At 32.6% G+C, this 12422-nt stretch overlaps 1 protein-coding gene across 1 annotated transcript; it reads left to right on the top strand.

Annotated features, from left to right (window-relative positions):
* The first annotated feature begins 244 nt into the window (after positions 1-244).
* Positions 245-8060, top strand: LOC133830859 (DNA mismatch repair protein MSH2). Its single transcript, XM_062260940.1, has 13 exons — positions 245-473; positions 583-632; positions 1472-1504; positions 2331-3404; positions 3959-4513; positions 4584-4694; positions 4801-4890; positions 4990-5061; positions 5307-5417; positions 5885-6011; positions 6271-6473; positions 6948-7100; positions 7533-8060. Exons 1-13 carry the CDS (start codon positions 425-427, stop codon positions 7731-7733), a joined length of 2829 nt encoding a protein of 942 aa, XP_062116924.1. The 5' UTR covers positions 245-424; the 3' UTR covers positions 7734-8060.
* The last annotated feature ends 4362 nt before the right edge of the window (positions 8061-12422 follow it).

Here is a 12422-nt window from a genome sequence, read left to right on the forward strand (position 1 = left end):
CTAGCATTTCTACCCTTTGTTCTTTCTCCCAAAGGAATGAAATCTTGCACCAACAATTGTCAAACTAATTAAAAAAAACAAAAACAAAAACAAAAAAACAAACTAGTACATAAGAACAACTTTTATGAAAGTAGGAGACTTGGTCACAAATAGCAAACTCAGACGGCCCGAAGTCCATGGGCCAAAGTCGGTAGGCCCGATTTGTCACCTAAGAGTACTCACGCGTGGGTCGTGGCGCGTGGATCCACGGAGGAACTACCAGTCAGTCTTCTATGTCCTACTGCTGTCTTTCCCGCCAATTATTTCTCTATGTCTATGTATTAGCACATATGTACATACATGTCCCATGTATAAATATTACACTCTTCGCCAGTCCGGGACCGAAAGTAAAAATTTCGTTGCGTACAACTAAACCCTAAAGAAGATGACTCAGAATTTTGAGGAGCAGAACAAGCTTCCTGAGCTCAAACTAGGTATGACACGAAAACCCTAGTTCTTTATATTGATTTTGATACATACATATTTATTTATTTAGGTATGTTAGACTGTAAAGTCACTTATTTATATGCTTGTCAATGTTAGATGCTAAGCAAGCTCAAGGGTTCCTCTCATTCTTCAAGAGACTACCCCAAGTGAGTTATTTCTCATTTTCTTTATTCTTTCAGAAATGAGTGCGGTTCCATGCTTAGTTAAGATAATGAAATTTTGTTTATGTTTTCGGCTTGGGACCTGAGGAAAATGGAGGGAAGGGAAAGAAAGCTTGAATTTTATTGTTTATATATTTGTTTTGGATTTCAATGAGGTAAACTTTATTCGGCTCAATTAGATGGTAATACTGGAGCCCAGTTATGATGGAAGAAATATTTTGGCATTATTTGTTTGCATGTGTTTTTCTTGGAACGATGAAGAGTTGAGTAATGATTGATGCACTCTCAAATTGCACACTCAAATTACTAACTATAAATATGTTTATTGAAGATCACACTATATTTAATTGTAGGGTTGACACTATATTTAATTGTATGGTTGAGATTACTTACATATTATGGTGTGTAATTTGAGTGTGCAAATTAAAAATGCATCTATCATTACTCTAAAGACATATAAATCAAAATGGAGGAAAACATTTAGGAACTTTTTTTAGACTAAATTAAATTTGGTTTCTGTCTGTCAATAGGATAAATTGTTTATTTTAATATTTTACTAAAGCTAAGAGTTTTCTTACCCCATTTATTCTCATTTTCTATGTGATAATCAAACACTGGTTTACCCTTCCTTTGACTTTTTGGTTATCGTTTGAAAGCAAAACCGACAGAAGTTATCCAAAAAAAATAGAGGGCTTATTCTTTCTCTGCATCAGTTGTTCTGTAATGAGATGTTTGTTTGGGCATTTGCACATAAAATGGCAAGATATATGAACTTTGGTTGAGGACCTACGTCATACTTATTTTGTTTCTCTTTTCTCTTGCAGGACACAAGAGCAATTCGATTCTTTGATCGTCGGGTCAATCAATATTTATCCTATTTATTTTTTCTTCTTCTCTTTCCTATTACAGTTTATAATTAAGTAGTTATCATTGTATTCCAATTCTTACCTGTATGTTAGTTGTTAGTTTTCTTTACTGCCTTGTTTTAGTTTTCCATGAAAGTCACACTATTTTAAGTTTATTTTCTACTTCCGAATACTAAATGATTTAATAATAGTTTATGTTTTTCTTACAGCCACGGTTGTAGATAATTGCTATTTTCTTAATAGCGCTTTTTGTCTTTGTAACTGTTTCGTATGTATATTGGTATGTGATGTATTTGAATTTGTCTCCATTACCTTGATATCTTCAAATATTTTATTATATTTCTTTCATCTTTTTTTGTGTGGAAGATATCACTTTCACATAATATTTAATCTAATAATAACGGGTTATGTTGCTGTTACTATTATAACTAGCTAAAGGGCTTATATTGGACCTGTGATTTAGAATTTTGTGTGTCAGATAGAAGCATGTTTGGGTATGTAAGTGTGCAATCTAATTGTTTATATCACGAGTTCATGAAGTTGGTAGTTTGTATTTTTTTTCCTGGTTGTGTATGCTCTCTCGCTCTCTCGTAATATGCAGCTGCACTATTCATTCTAAAATGAATTACGTTCAACTTACAACTACAATGTCTTACATTGCTTTCTGAAATTATTACCACTAGTGTTCATTCATGGTTTTTGAATTCATGAAAATTTGGGCGTAGGGATTTTCTTAACTACTTTCGTATATTGTCTAAAAAATCTCTGTGCATCACTAGTGCTTACATTTAAAACAAACTTCCAAAAAAATGTGCAGGATTATTATACTGCCCATGGCGAAAATGCAACTTTCATTGCGAAGACTTTCTACCATACTACCACAGCACTGCGACAATTGGGTACTGGTTCATATAGCCTCTCCAGTGTAAGTGTGAGCAGAAACATGTTTGAAACAATTGTCCGTGATCTTCTCTTGGAGAGAACAAACCATGCTGTTGAGCTCTATGAGGGTAGTGGCTCAAATTGGAGATTGGTGAAAAGTGGAACTCCAGGAAATATCAGCAGTTTTGAAGATATATTATTCGCCAACAATGAGATGCAAGATACCCCTGTTGTTGTTGCACTAGTGCCCAATTTTCGTGAAAATAGCTGCACTATTGGGTTAGGTTATGTTGATCTTACTAAAAGAGTGCTTGGGCTTGCTGAATTTCTTGATGATAGCCATTTTACGAACGTTGAATCATCTTTGGTTGCTCTTGGTTGCAAGGAATGTCTTTTGCCTTTAGAAAGTGGAAAATCCAGTGAAATCAAGACTTTGTATGATTCATTGACTAGATGTGGCGTGATGTTAACTGAGAGAAAGAAGGCTGAGTTTAAGATGAGGGATTTGGTGCAGGATCTTGGTAGGCTCGTCAAAGGTTCGATTGAGCCAGTTCGAGATTTAGTTTCTGGATTTGAATTTGCACCTTGTGCTTTGGGGGCACTGCTGTCGTATACAGATCTTCTGGCAGATGAGAGCAATTATGGAAATTATTCTATCCGAAGATACAATCTTGATAGCTACATGAGATTGGATTCTGCTGCTATGAGAGCACTTAATGTCCTGGAAAGTAAAACAGATGCAAACAAAAATTTCAGTTTATTTGGACTAATGAATAGAACATGTACTGCTGGAATGGGAAAAAGGTTGCTGAATATGTGGTTGAAACAGCCTTTGTTAGATGTAAATGAAATTAATACCAGGCTTGATTTAGTACAGGCATTTGTGGAGGATCCTGCACTTCGACAAGACTTAAGGCAGCATCTGAAAAGAATTTCAGATATTGAGCGACTGATGAACAATCTTGAGAAGAAAAGGGCTGGTTTACAGCATATCGTGAAACTTTACCAGGTTGAGTCTTTAGTTTTTTTTTTTTTTAAATCTATCTATTTTGGTTTTAAGTATTATGTTGTGTGGTTGTCTTGGTTAATATTCCTTTGTTTCCTCATTATTTGACATTTTAATTCTCTTTGCTTGAAGAATGATGTTCATCTGTATAATTTGTCTCACGCAAAGTAAAGTACTAAATATTCTTCATGAATGCATTTAAAGTGATTTGAGGAACTTTTATTGATTTATTTATTTTTAATACCACATTCAGATTGTTTTTCAGTTGTTGATATAGCCCTGCCTTTTGTATAATTTTTTATTCTAGGCTTTTCCCTCCTAACCTTACAATATATGGAGAACAAGAAACTATAGCAATTGCTATATAGGTGTCCAAGAGGGACTCAAACCTAGCTTTGTGAGAACAAACCACATATCTGTCCATTTGAGCTACCCCTCTTGGGTGTATCGTTTCTTATAATGAGTGACATAAATAGTTCTTTATTTTCTTGTATGTTTATGTATTTTGCTTAAAATCTATTTATCATCAATATGATTATTGTATCCTTAAATTGCAGTCATGTATAAGACTTCCATACATCAAGAGTGCTCTAGAACAGTATGATGGTCAATTTTCTTCCCTGGTAAAGGAGAGGTACCTTGATCCTCTTGAGATATGTTCTGATGAAGATCACTTGAATAAGTTTATTGCTTTGGTGGAAGTTTCTGTTGACCTCGATCAACTAGAGAATGGGGAATACATGATATCATCTAGTTATGACCCTGCACTCTCTGCATTGAGAGATGAACAAGAATCACTAGATCGAGAAATTAGCAGTTTGCATAAACTTACTGCCAATGATCTTGATCTGCCTGTGGATAAAGCTTTAAAATTAGATAAAGGCACACAGTTTGGACATGTTTTTAGGATTACGAAGAAGGAAGAGCCAAAAATAAGAAAAAAGCTTACCACCCAATTTATTGTTCTTGAAACCCGAAAGGATGGAGTCAAATTTACTAACACAAAACTTAAGAAGCTGGGAGACAAGTACCAGAAGGTGCTCGAGGAGTACAAGAATTGTCAGAAAGAACTAGTTAATCGTGTAGTTCAAACAGCGGCAACTTTCTCTGAGGTAGTTATACTAAGTTTCTTATGCTTAAACCTTACTCTTGCTTTGGTTTAAAGGAATTTTAAACTTACAGGTGTTTGGTTCATTAGCTGCTTTGCTTTCTGAAATAGATGTCTTGCTGAGTTTTGCGGATTTAGCTTCTTCTTGTCCAACTCCCTACACTAGACCAGAAATCACTCCATCGGTAACCAATTACTACTAATTCCTTGATGTTGACTGCTCAATTCCTTTTTTCTTCTCATGGAGAGTCGTTCAAAGACAGACTTTTTTTTTCTCTATTTAACAAACAGGATGAGGGTGATATCATATTGCAGGGGAGTAGACACCCTTGTGTTGAAGCCCAGGACTGGGTGAACTTTATACCAAATGATTGTGAACTAGTGAGTATTCATGCAATTCAAGGCAAATAAATCTCTCTTTCCAGCTTTTTAAATTAAACTGTCCAAGTCCTTATTTTTTTCTTTTCTCTCCTTAATCAGGTGAGGGGTAAAAGTTGGTTCCAGATCATTACAGGGCCTAATATGGGTGGGAAATCTACATTTATTCGGCAGGTGTGGTTTTGGTAATTTAGTTATGCTTCTCTTCTCTGCAGATTATGTTGACATATATTTCATTGTCCTTGTATGGTCGTACACAAATTCCTTGGACATATAAATTTGTTTGTACTAATTATTATACCAGCTAGATAACTGATCATTCACTGCTGTTATTTTTAACTTCACCTTATAATTTCATGCCCTGATTAATAAAAAAAATATAAGAGGAAGGTCTTACAATCTTTTTTTTTTTCCATAAGGTTGGCGTGAATGTACTGATGGCACAAGTTGGCTGTTTTGTTCCATGTGACAAAGCTTGCATTTCTGTTCGTGATTGCATTTTTGCTCGTGTGGGTGCTGGTGACTGCCAAGTAAGTCCAATTTTATTTTCTGTTAAAGTTTCAACTTCCTCAAAATGTATTTATTTCAACTTTCTTACTTAGTTTCCACTTTAAAAACAATAGATGAGACTTCTCATTTCTGGATTAGGTTGATATCCAACATTGTTCAACTTTGAATCCATCATATTTATGATCAAATTTTATGTACTGAGCTTGACAGACAATGACCTGACATTTTTAATAGGAAATGTTGACATCACCCGGGAATGCATTTTAGGCTTTTAGCTAAGATGTGGTTGGGTAGGTTAAAAATGATAGCATCACAACATTACCATTTATGTGTTATCATTTCTTTGTTTATAATATTCCTTGCTAAGTCTGCATAACTGCTTTATATATTTTTTAAAAAAGATTTTTTTTTCTTGTTTTCTGAATAAAAGTTTTATACATCTTATTTCTTGTGAGATGTTGAAATAAGTGTTTCCTTATTTTGTTAGCTTCGTGGGGTTTCTACATTTATGCAAGAGATGCTTGAGACTGCGTCTATTTTGAAAGGTGCTACAGAGAAGTCGCTGATAATCATTGATGAGTTGGGCCGTGGAACATCAACCTATGATGGCTTTGGTTGGTTCTCCCTATCAATAGTTGTTGTTGTTATTATTAGATTTAACGTAATATTCATGTTACATCTGCATGCAATGAACCAAAGTGCATTTTTCTAAAAAATGTCTCATGCTAGGAACTACAGGATTTATGTATGGCTTGAAGTGTTTCCGTTGGTTTCAAGAAGTGTTCGATAGTCATATTGATCTTATAGTCATATGTCACATTTAACTACTTTTAGACTTGATATAATTGTATTCTCGTTTTCCCTGGTTCTCAGGTTTAGCTTGGGCCATCTGTGAACACCTTGTTGAAGTGATTAGGGCACCTACTCTGTTTGCGACCCACTTTCATGAACTAACTGCATTAGCTCATGAAAGTGCTGATCTTGAACCTAACATCAAACCTATTGTTGGTGTAGCAAACTATCATGTCAGTGCACACATTGACTCGTCAACTAGAAAGTTGACCATGCTGTACAAGGTAGATGACTTAACTATCCTTATATATATATATATATATATATATATATGTTTGATGTATTTTCTGTGATTATAAAGACATATTAAACCTTTTCTGAGTGTTTTTTTTTTAAGTGACAACAATATATGTTTTTGTGTCCGTAGTTGATATTATTCCCGAAGAAGCAGAAAAAAATGAAAAAGAATATAAATAATTGAATGAGGAGAAGTTTATAGAAGCCTATAGAGAGCTTAAAAGAAATTACTGAAGTGAGTTATGGTATAAAATTTTGGTTAGAACTATCATAAGGAATAACAAAGCGATATCAATTATTCATCTTTTTATCTCCAATTAACCCCCACCCCTTAAACAAAAAAAAACAAGTCTTGTTGTAAAGAGGTTGTAATCTGTTTTATCATTTTAATTAACTTGCTGTTGTTGTATCTGTACATTTGTCAAGTACTGAGCTTACTCTCTTGTGGCCATCTTTTCCAGGTCGAGCCAGGAGCTTGTGATCAAAGTTTTGGCATTCATGTTGCCGAATTTGCAAATTTTCCTGAGACTGTGGTGGCCCTTGCTAGAGAAAAGGCTTCTGAATTGGAAGACTTCTCAACTGCTTCAATTGTTTCTAATGATTCTACACTTGAGGTAGTCTATAGAGCTATTCACAGTATTGCTATAACAACCAGCATGGTTTCGACCTTGCATTAGTATTAACCATTTCTTCATAGGTTTCGACCTTGCATTAGTATTAACCATTTCTTCATTGGTTTCGACCTTGCATTAGTATTAACCAATTCTTCATTGGTTTCGTTCTTGCATTGGTTTCGACCTTGCATTAGTATTAACCAATTCTTCACATAGATAGTCACCAAATTCCCCCTTAAAAGAACTAATAAATATTAACTTTTCCTTCATATGAAAATGGGGGTGCATAAATGTCTTGCTGTACATGATTGGTAGGTAGACATAAAATCAGATAGCTTTAACTTGAGTAAATTTTTATTATAAATCTAAATTCACAGACATTCTAATTCTATATAGGAAGGTAATAATTGGTCCCATAAATATGATTTGCAGGTGGGATCAAAGCGCAAGAGAGAGTGTGATTCCAATGATATCTCTCAAGGTGCAGCCCGTGCTCATCAGTTTCTGAAGGAATTCTATGATTTGCCAATGGATAAAATGGATGTAAAGCAGGTGTTAGAGAAAATAAGCAAGATGAAAGATGACTTACAGAAGGATGCAGTGAACTCTAAATGGCTCCAGCAGCTAATCTAGATGTAAACCCTCATTCTCTCTGATCTTTGACCTTTTGTAAAGCGTATCCTGTAAATGAGTCATTTCCATGGAAGTGGCATCCAGTCTGTAACCCATTTTTGTGGCTAAATCAAGTCCCAGTTGAAACTGCAGCCTACTTTAGCTGACTGGATTTTTATTTTCAGAAAGCAATAGCTTGCTAGTTAAATGAGCTGATGCTGCCATTATAACTATGCCCTTTTTTTCCTCTCTTTTCTGAAAAAGGGAGTTTCCGGGAGGGAGTTAAATGTGCTGATGCTGACCATTATAGCTATGGTTTTTCATGAAAGTAAATTATATTTTTGTTAAGAGTTTTAGTGGTAATTATGTCCTTTTATTTCCTTGTTTCATTTCCTCTTATAACCCTACTATTCTCATCATATCATAGAATGAAAAATTATGTCAAATATCTCTTCACATTCAAAAGTAAATATGTAAGTTGTGATTATTAACAACAAACTTGGTAAAAATGTTGAAAGTGTAATGCAAAGAAGGAATTCTAGTAGGTAGTGTATAGAAAGCATGTCCTCATATCTCCATTTGGTAACTAGTAACTAGTTAGTAATAAATGGTTTGAACTGTATGAAGACTTTTCACTGTATACAACCATGCATGCACATATTTTCACTTGGTGGTTTGAGATTTATATCTTGAATATTTGTAGGGATGCATCTTTACCAGAGATATATTAATTGCACACCGACAATTGTTGAAGTTAATTTTTCATTTTCAAAATAAAATCTAAATGTTGATTGTTTTGCACTACTTTGTCGAGATCGACCTATGGCTACAAGTTATAAAGTTGTCATGCTCTTGACTTGGTAGTTGATATGTATAAAGGAATCAATTATTAGGAGGGATTCTAACTTTGACTTTTTTTTTTGTGAAGATTAGATGACCACTAATCGATCATTTTTTTTGTTAATTTAATCAATCATTAGTTGATGTATCAAGATTTTTTTTGTTTCTTATTGTTGCTTTATCTGGGATGATTTGACCTTTTTTTTCATATAGGGAAAATAATTAGACATGTTAAATATACGTGTTTATACTTTTTTAGACGTTGTGTTTTGTCTCATTACTTGTTTGGATATTGACTCTATATTTTGTAAAATTGTTAAAATAGAACCCTAAACTTGATTTTGGTTAATGTTTTCTCAACTAAAATCACAAATAATTTACCAAACTAACAATTTAGAACAAAAATAAAATCATTCTGCTTAAAAACTGTATTGTTATATTCAATTTTTTATTTATCAAAATTGAGTTTAGAGTTCTATTTTAACAATTTTACAAAACATAGGGTCCAAAAAGTAATTTGTCAAAGCACAAGGTCCAAACAGATAATGGGCTAAAACACATGGTTCCAAAAGGTATAAACCTTATATATATATATTAATGTTTTGTATTTTTTTATGTACTAGATCTAATTTAAGAGAAATCATTAATTAGTTTAAAATGTTGTACTACGTTACTAATTAATTTATTTGGCAGCAAAAGTCAGTAAGTAGTATAACTTGTTGCCCTTAAGTTCAAACGTTACATTTTACATCAATTATGTTTCAATTTTAATTAATTAATAAAAAAATTAAAAAATATATTTCTAATATTGAAAAATAATTTGAAATATGTTTTAAAAAGGAAAAACAATAAAAAAACTACTTAGTGTTTTAATATGTTTCTAATATTAATTATGTATTATGTTTCAAATGTTTATTAATTAATTAAAATTGTGATAAAATTAGTGTAAAATGTAAATTTTTCAATAAAAAAACTACTTAGTTACTTAAGTGCAATTTTTCAGACTATTGACCGACTATTGCCTCGAAAAAAATTACTTATCAAAGAGAAATATTAGAGAGCACTCTAGGGTGCCTAACACTCTATATTGTTTTGATGCAAATAAATATCGAGTTCAACATATTTGAATTTAAATTAATATTAAATTTAAATATGTGGGACCTACTACTAAATTGCACCACTGGCAATATGTCACGTCTTAGAGTGTACAACACCTTAGTGTGTCTTATATATCAATGCTCTAAATTAAATGTAACATTTTAAACAACTTACTCATTTTCACAACAATTTTTTTTTTGTTTTTTAAATATAAGGCTATTTTACTTTTTTTTAGTAGGGAATATATTCATTTCATTTAGTATCATGTATTTTAGCTAGATATAAATTTAAACCCTCAACTATATATAATACTTATTTAGTACTCTGAAATTACAAAATCAGTATAAAATAGTGCTTTGGACTCAAATTCGATCAACAAATTTTTCAATATAACCAAATTATATACAATTATAACCCAGTAAGTAATTAAAATTGATTTGCAACCCGCCCAACCTGACTAACTTGTCCATCTAAATCCAAAAAAACTGACAAAAATACAACTCCAAAAACTTGAGCATTTTTCTAACAGCTCAATTACTACATTGGGCGAGTTAGAAATTGATGACAACCCGCCCAATATAAATCAACTCGCCCAATTAAGTTTTTCTAAATTATTTTTTTATTTTTTAATATATATAATTTAAATTAATAAATGAGTTGGTGAAGACTTTAGAAAACATTATCATGGGACTTTAGATTTGGTTGTGTGATGTTTAAATTTTAATTCAATCAATGCTTTTAAATTATTGCTAATATATAACTACATAAATGAATTGAATTTTATCTTCAATTAATTTATAACATTATTTTTTTAATAAATCTAAACTAATTTATAAAAAAAAATATCTCTTTTATTTTTAAATTTTGTCACCAATACTTTTAATTAATTTGTAATATCTTCAAAGATACAATTTATATTGAATTTGAACTTAAAATATTTTAATTAAAAATTTAGACTTTAGTAAATTAAGTGTTAGCAAATGCCAACCCCACTTTGAAATTGAATAGGTAAAAATTCTCTCCAATCCAAGTAACCCTACCAATAAACTTCTACAAATAATTAAATATATAGGAAAAATCTCTTGTGAGGACCTCAAAAATGTCCCCAACCGTGCGGACTTTTTTAAGAAGGTCATTGGTGGCTTTTAGTGATGACCAACTCTTTTATGGTGGGCATACGTGTATTGTGTCTTTCTTTTTTTGGTGTCAGGCATTTTAATTTTTAATTTTTCTTGTTTAGTTTACTTCTTCTTTCTCTGTTCCTTTTCGTCCCCGGTGAAGAGAAGACTGAAGAAGAGAAAGGTGTATCTATAGAATGAAGTGTATTTCTTGTAATGTTTGAGGTTATGTAAGCTTTTGGGTTAATTATCAAGTATATCGGATGGTTTCATTGAGGTATGTATTTTTTATTTTCCCGATTCAGTTGTTGATAGTTTTAGTTGTCGTGGAATGAAATTTTGGGATAAGGGTACATGGGTATCTATGAATGTTTATTTCTTGTAATTTTTGAGGTTATGGAAGCTATTGTGTGGTGATGAATTGTATCGTATTATTTCATTCATCCTTAAATTTCATATCCAAACAACCATGGTTGGCAATCACATCGTACAAATGTGTTTCAATACTCTTGTGACTTTAATTGTTGTGTTTTTTATGTTACTTTGAGGGAGGGAGGAGATAATCAATTCTATTAGAGTTTCAAACATTCATAGGATACAATAATACTGTATATCTTCTTCTCAACTTGTTTATTGTATTCAGTATTATTCATTAGAGTTGAATAGTTTAACATAACATTGTATTCATCAGGAGGCAAGCCAAACAAAGGCACATAACAAGATATGGTAAAGGGTTTTTCTTAGATTTATTCCAATAAAAAACACTTCGTAAACAAGTCACGCGGCACCAACAAAGACTATGATCTAAGGTGAGTGATTTGAAAAGAGACAAAAGGAAACTGACTAAGGACTATAGTGATTTAGAAATAAATAAATGAAAAATCTCAATAATAAAGGAAGTATTAAAAAAGAATCTTTAGACCAAAGCTGAAGAACTAACGCTAAAGAAAAACATGCCAAAACTAAGTTAAAAAATCAAGACTATAAAGTGAATACCACAAATAGACCAGTAATCAATCTCTGGCAACAATCTACAAAAAAGAGGAAATGAAATCAAAAGATTTTAGATGGGTAGCATTGTTCCTATATTTGGTCCAAGCTTAGGCGGTGGCATGGAGTGATGAAATGTATTAGTAAGGGAGAATAGTTTTGAAACAATGAACACCATTGATCTCCAACGCAAATCCCGGTGCTCTCTTCATATGTTCCGGAGTATTTGTAACATTAGGTGGCAGTGTACTCGAATTCTCAGAACAACGATCATCGTTTTTTGCACTCCCTTCTCTCTCGTTCTTCACAGAAGAAGATGATGATGATGAAGAGAATCGTTTCCATCAAATTCAATTCTTCTTCTATTTTTAAACTTTGGGACTTTCTTCCTTCTGGAACGAACTTGTACAAAGATAAGAAACTCTCTCTAACAAACCCTAAATTCAAATTTAAAAGTATAGAAACAAGAAATGATTTGTTGTGTTCGTGTACAATCTCGCATTGTCGACGAAAGAGTTATCACCTTCTGTGTTTACTCACCATCAGACCAAGCCATCGCAAACTAGAAGTAGCAACTGTAGGAATCGTACGGACGAAATGGAGAATGAAGAGATGGAGGGATGTGTGTATGGAGAGTTAAACAAGAAATGATAGTCTGTAGTCA

The sequence above is a fragment of the Humulus lupulus genome, chromosome 4, assembly GCF_963169125.1.
Source record: "Humulus lupulus chromosome 4, drHumLupu1.1, whole genome shotgun sequence".
Lineage (NCBI taxonomy): Eukaryota > Viridiplantae > Streptophyta > Magnoliopsida > Rosales > Cannabaceae > Humulus > Humulus lupulus.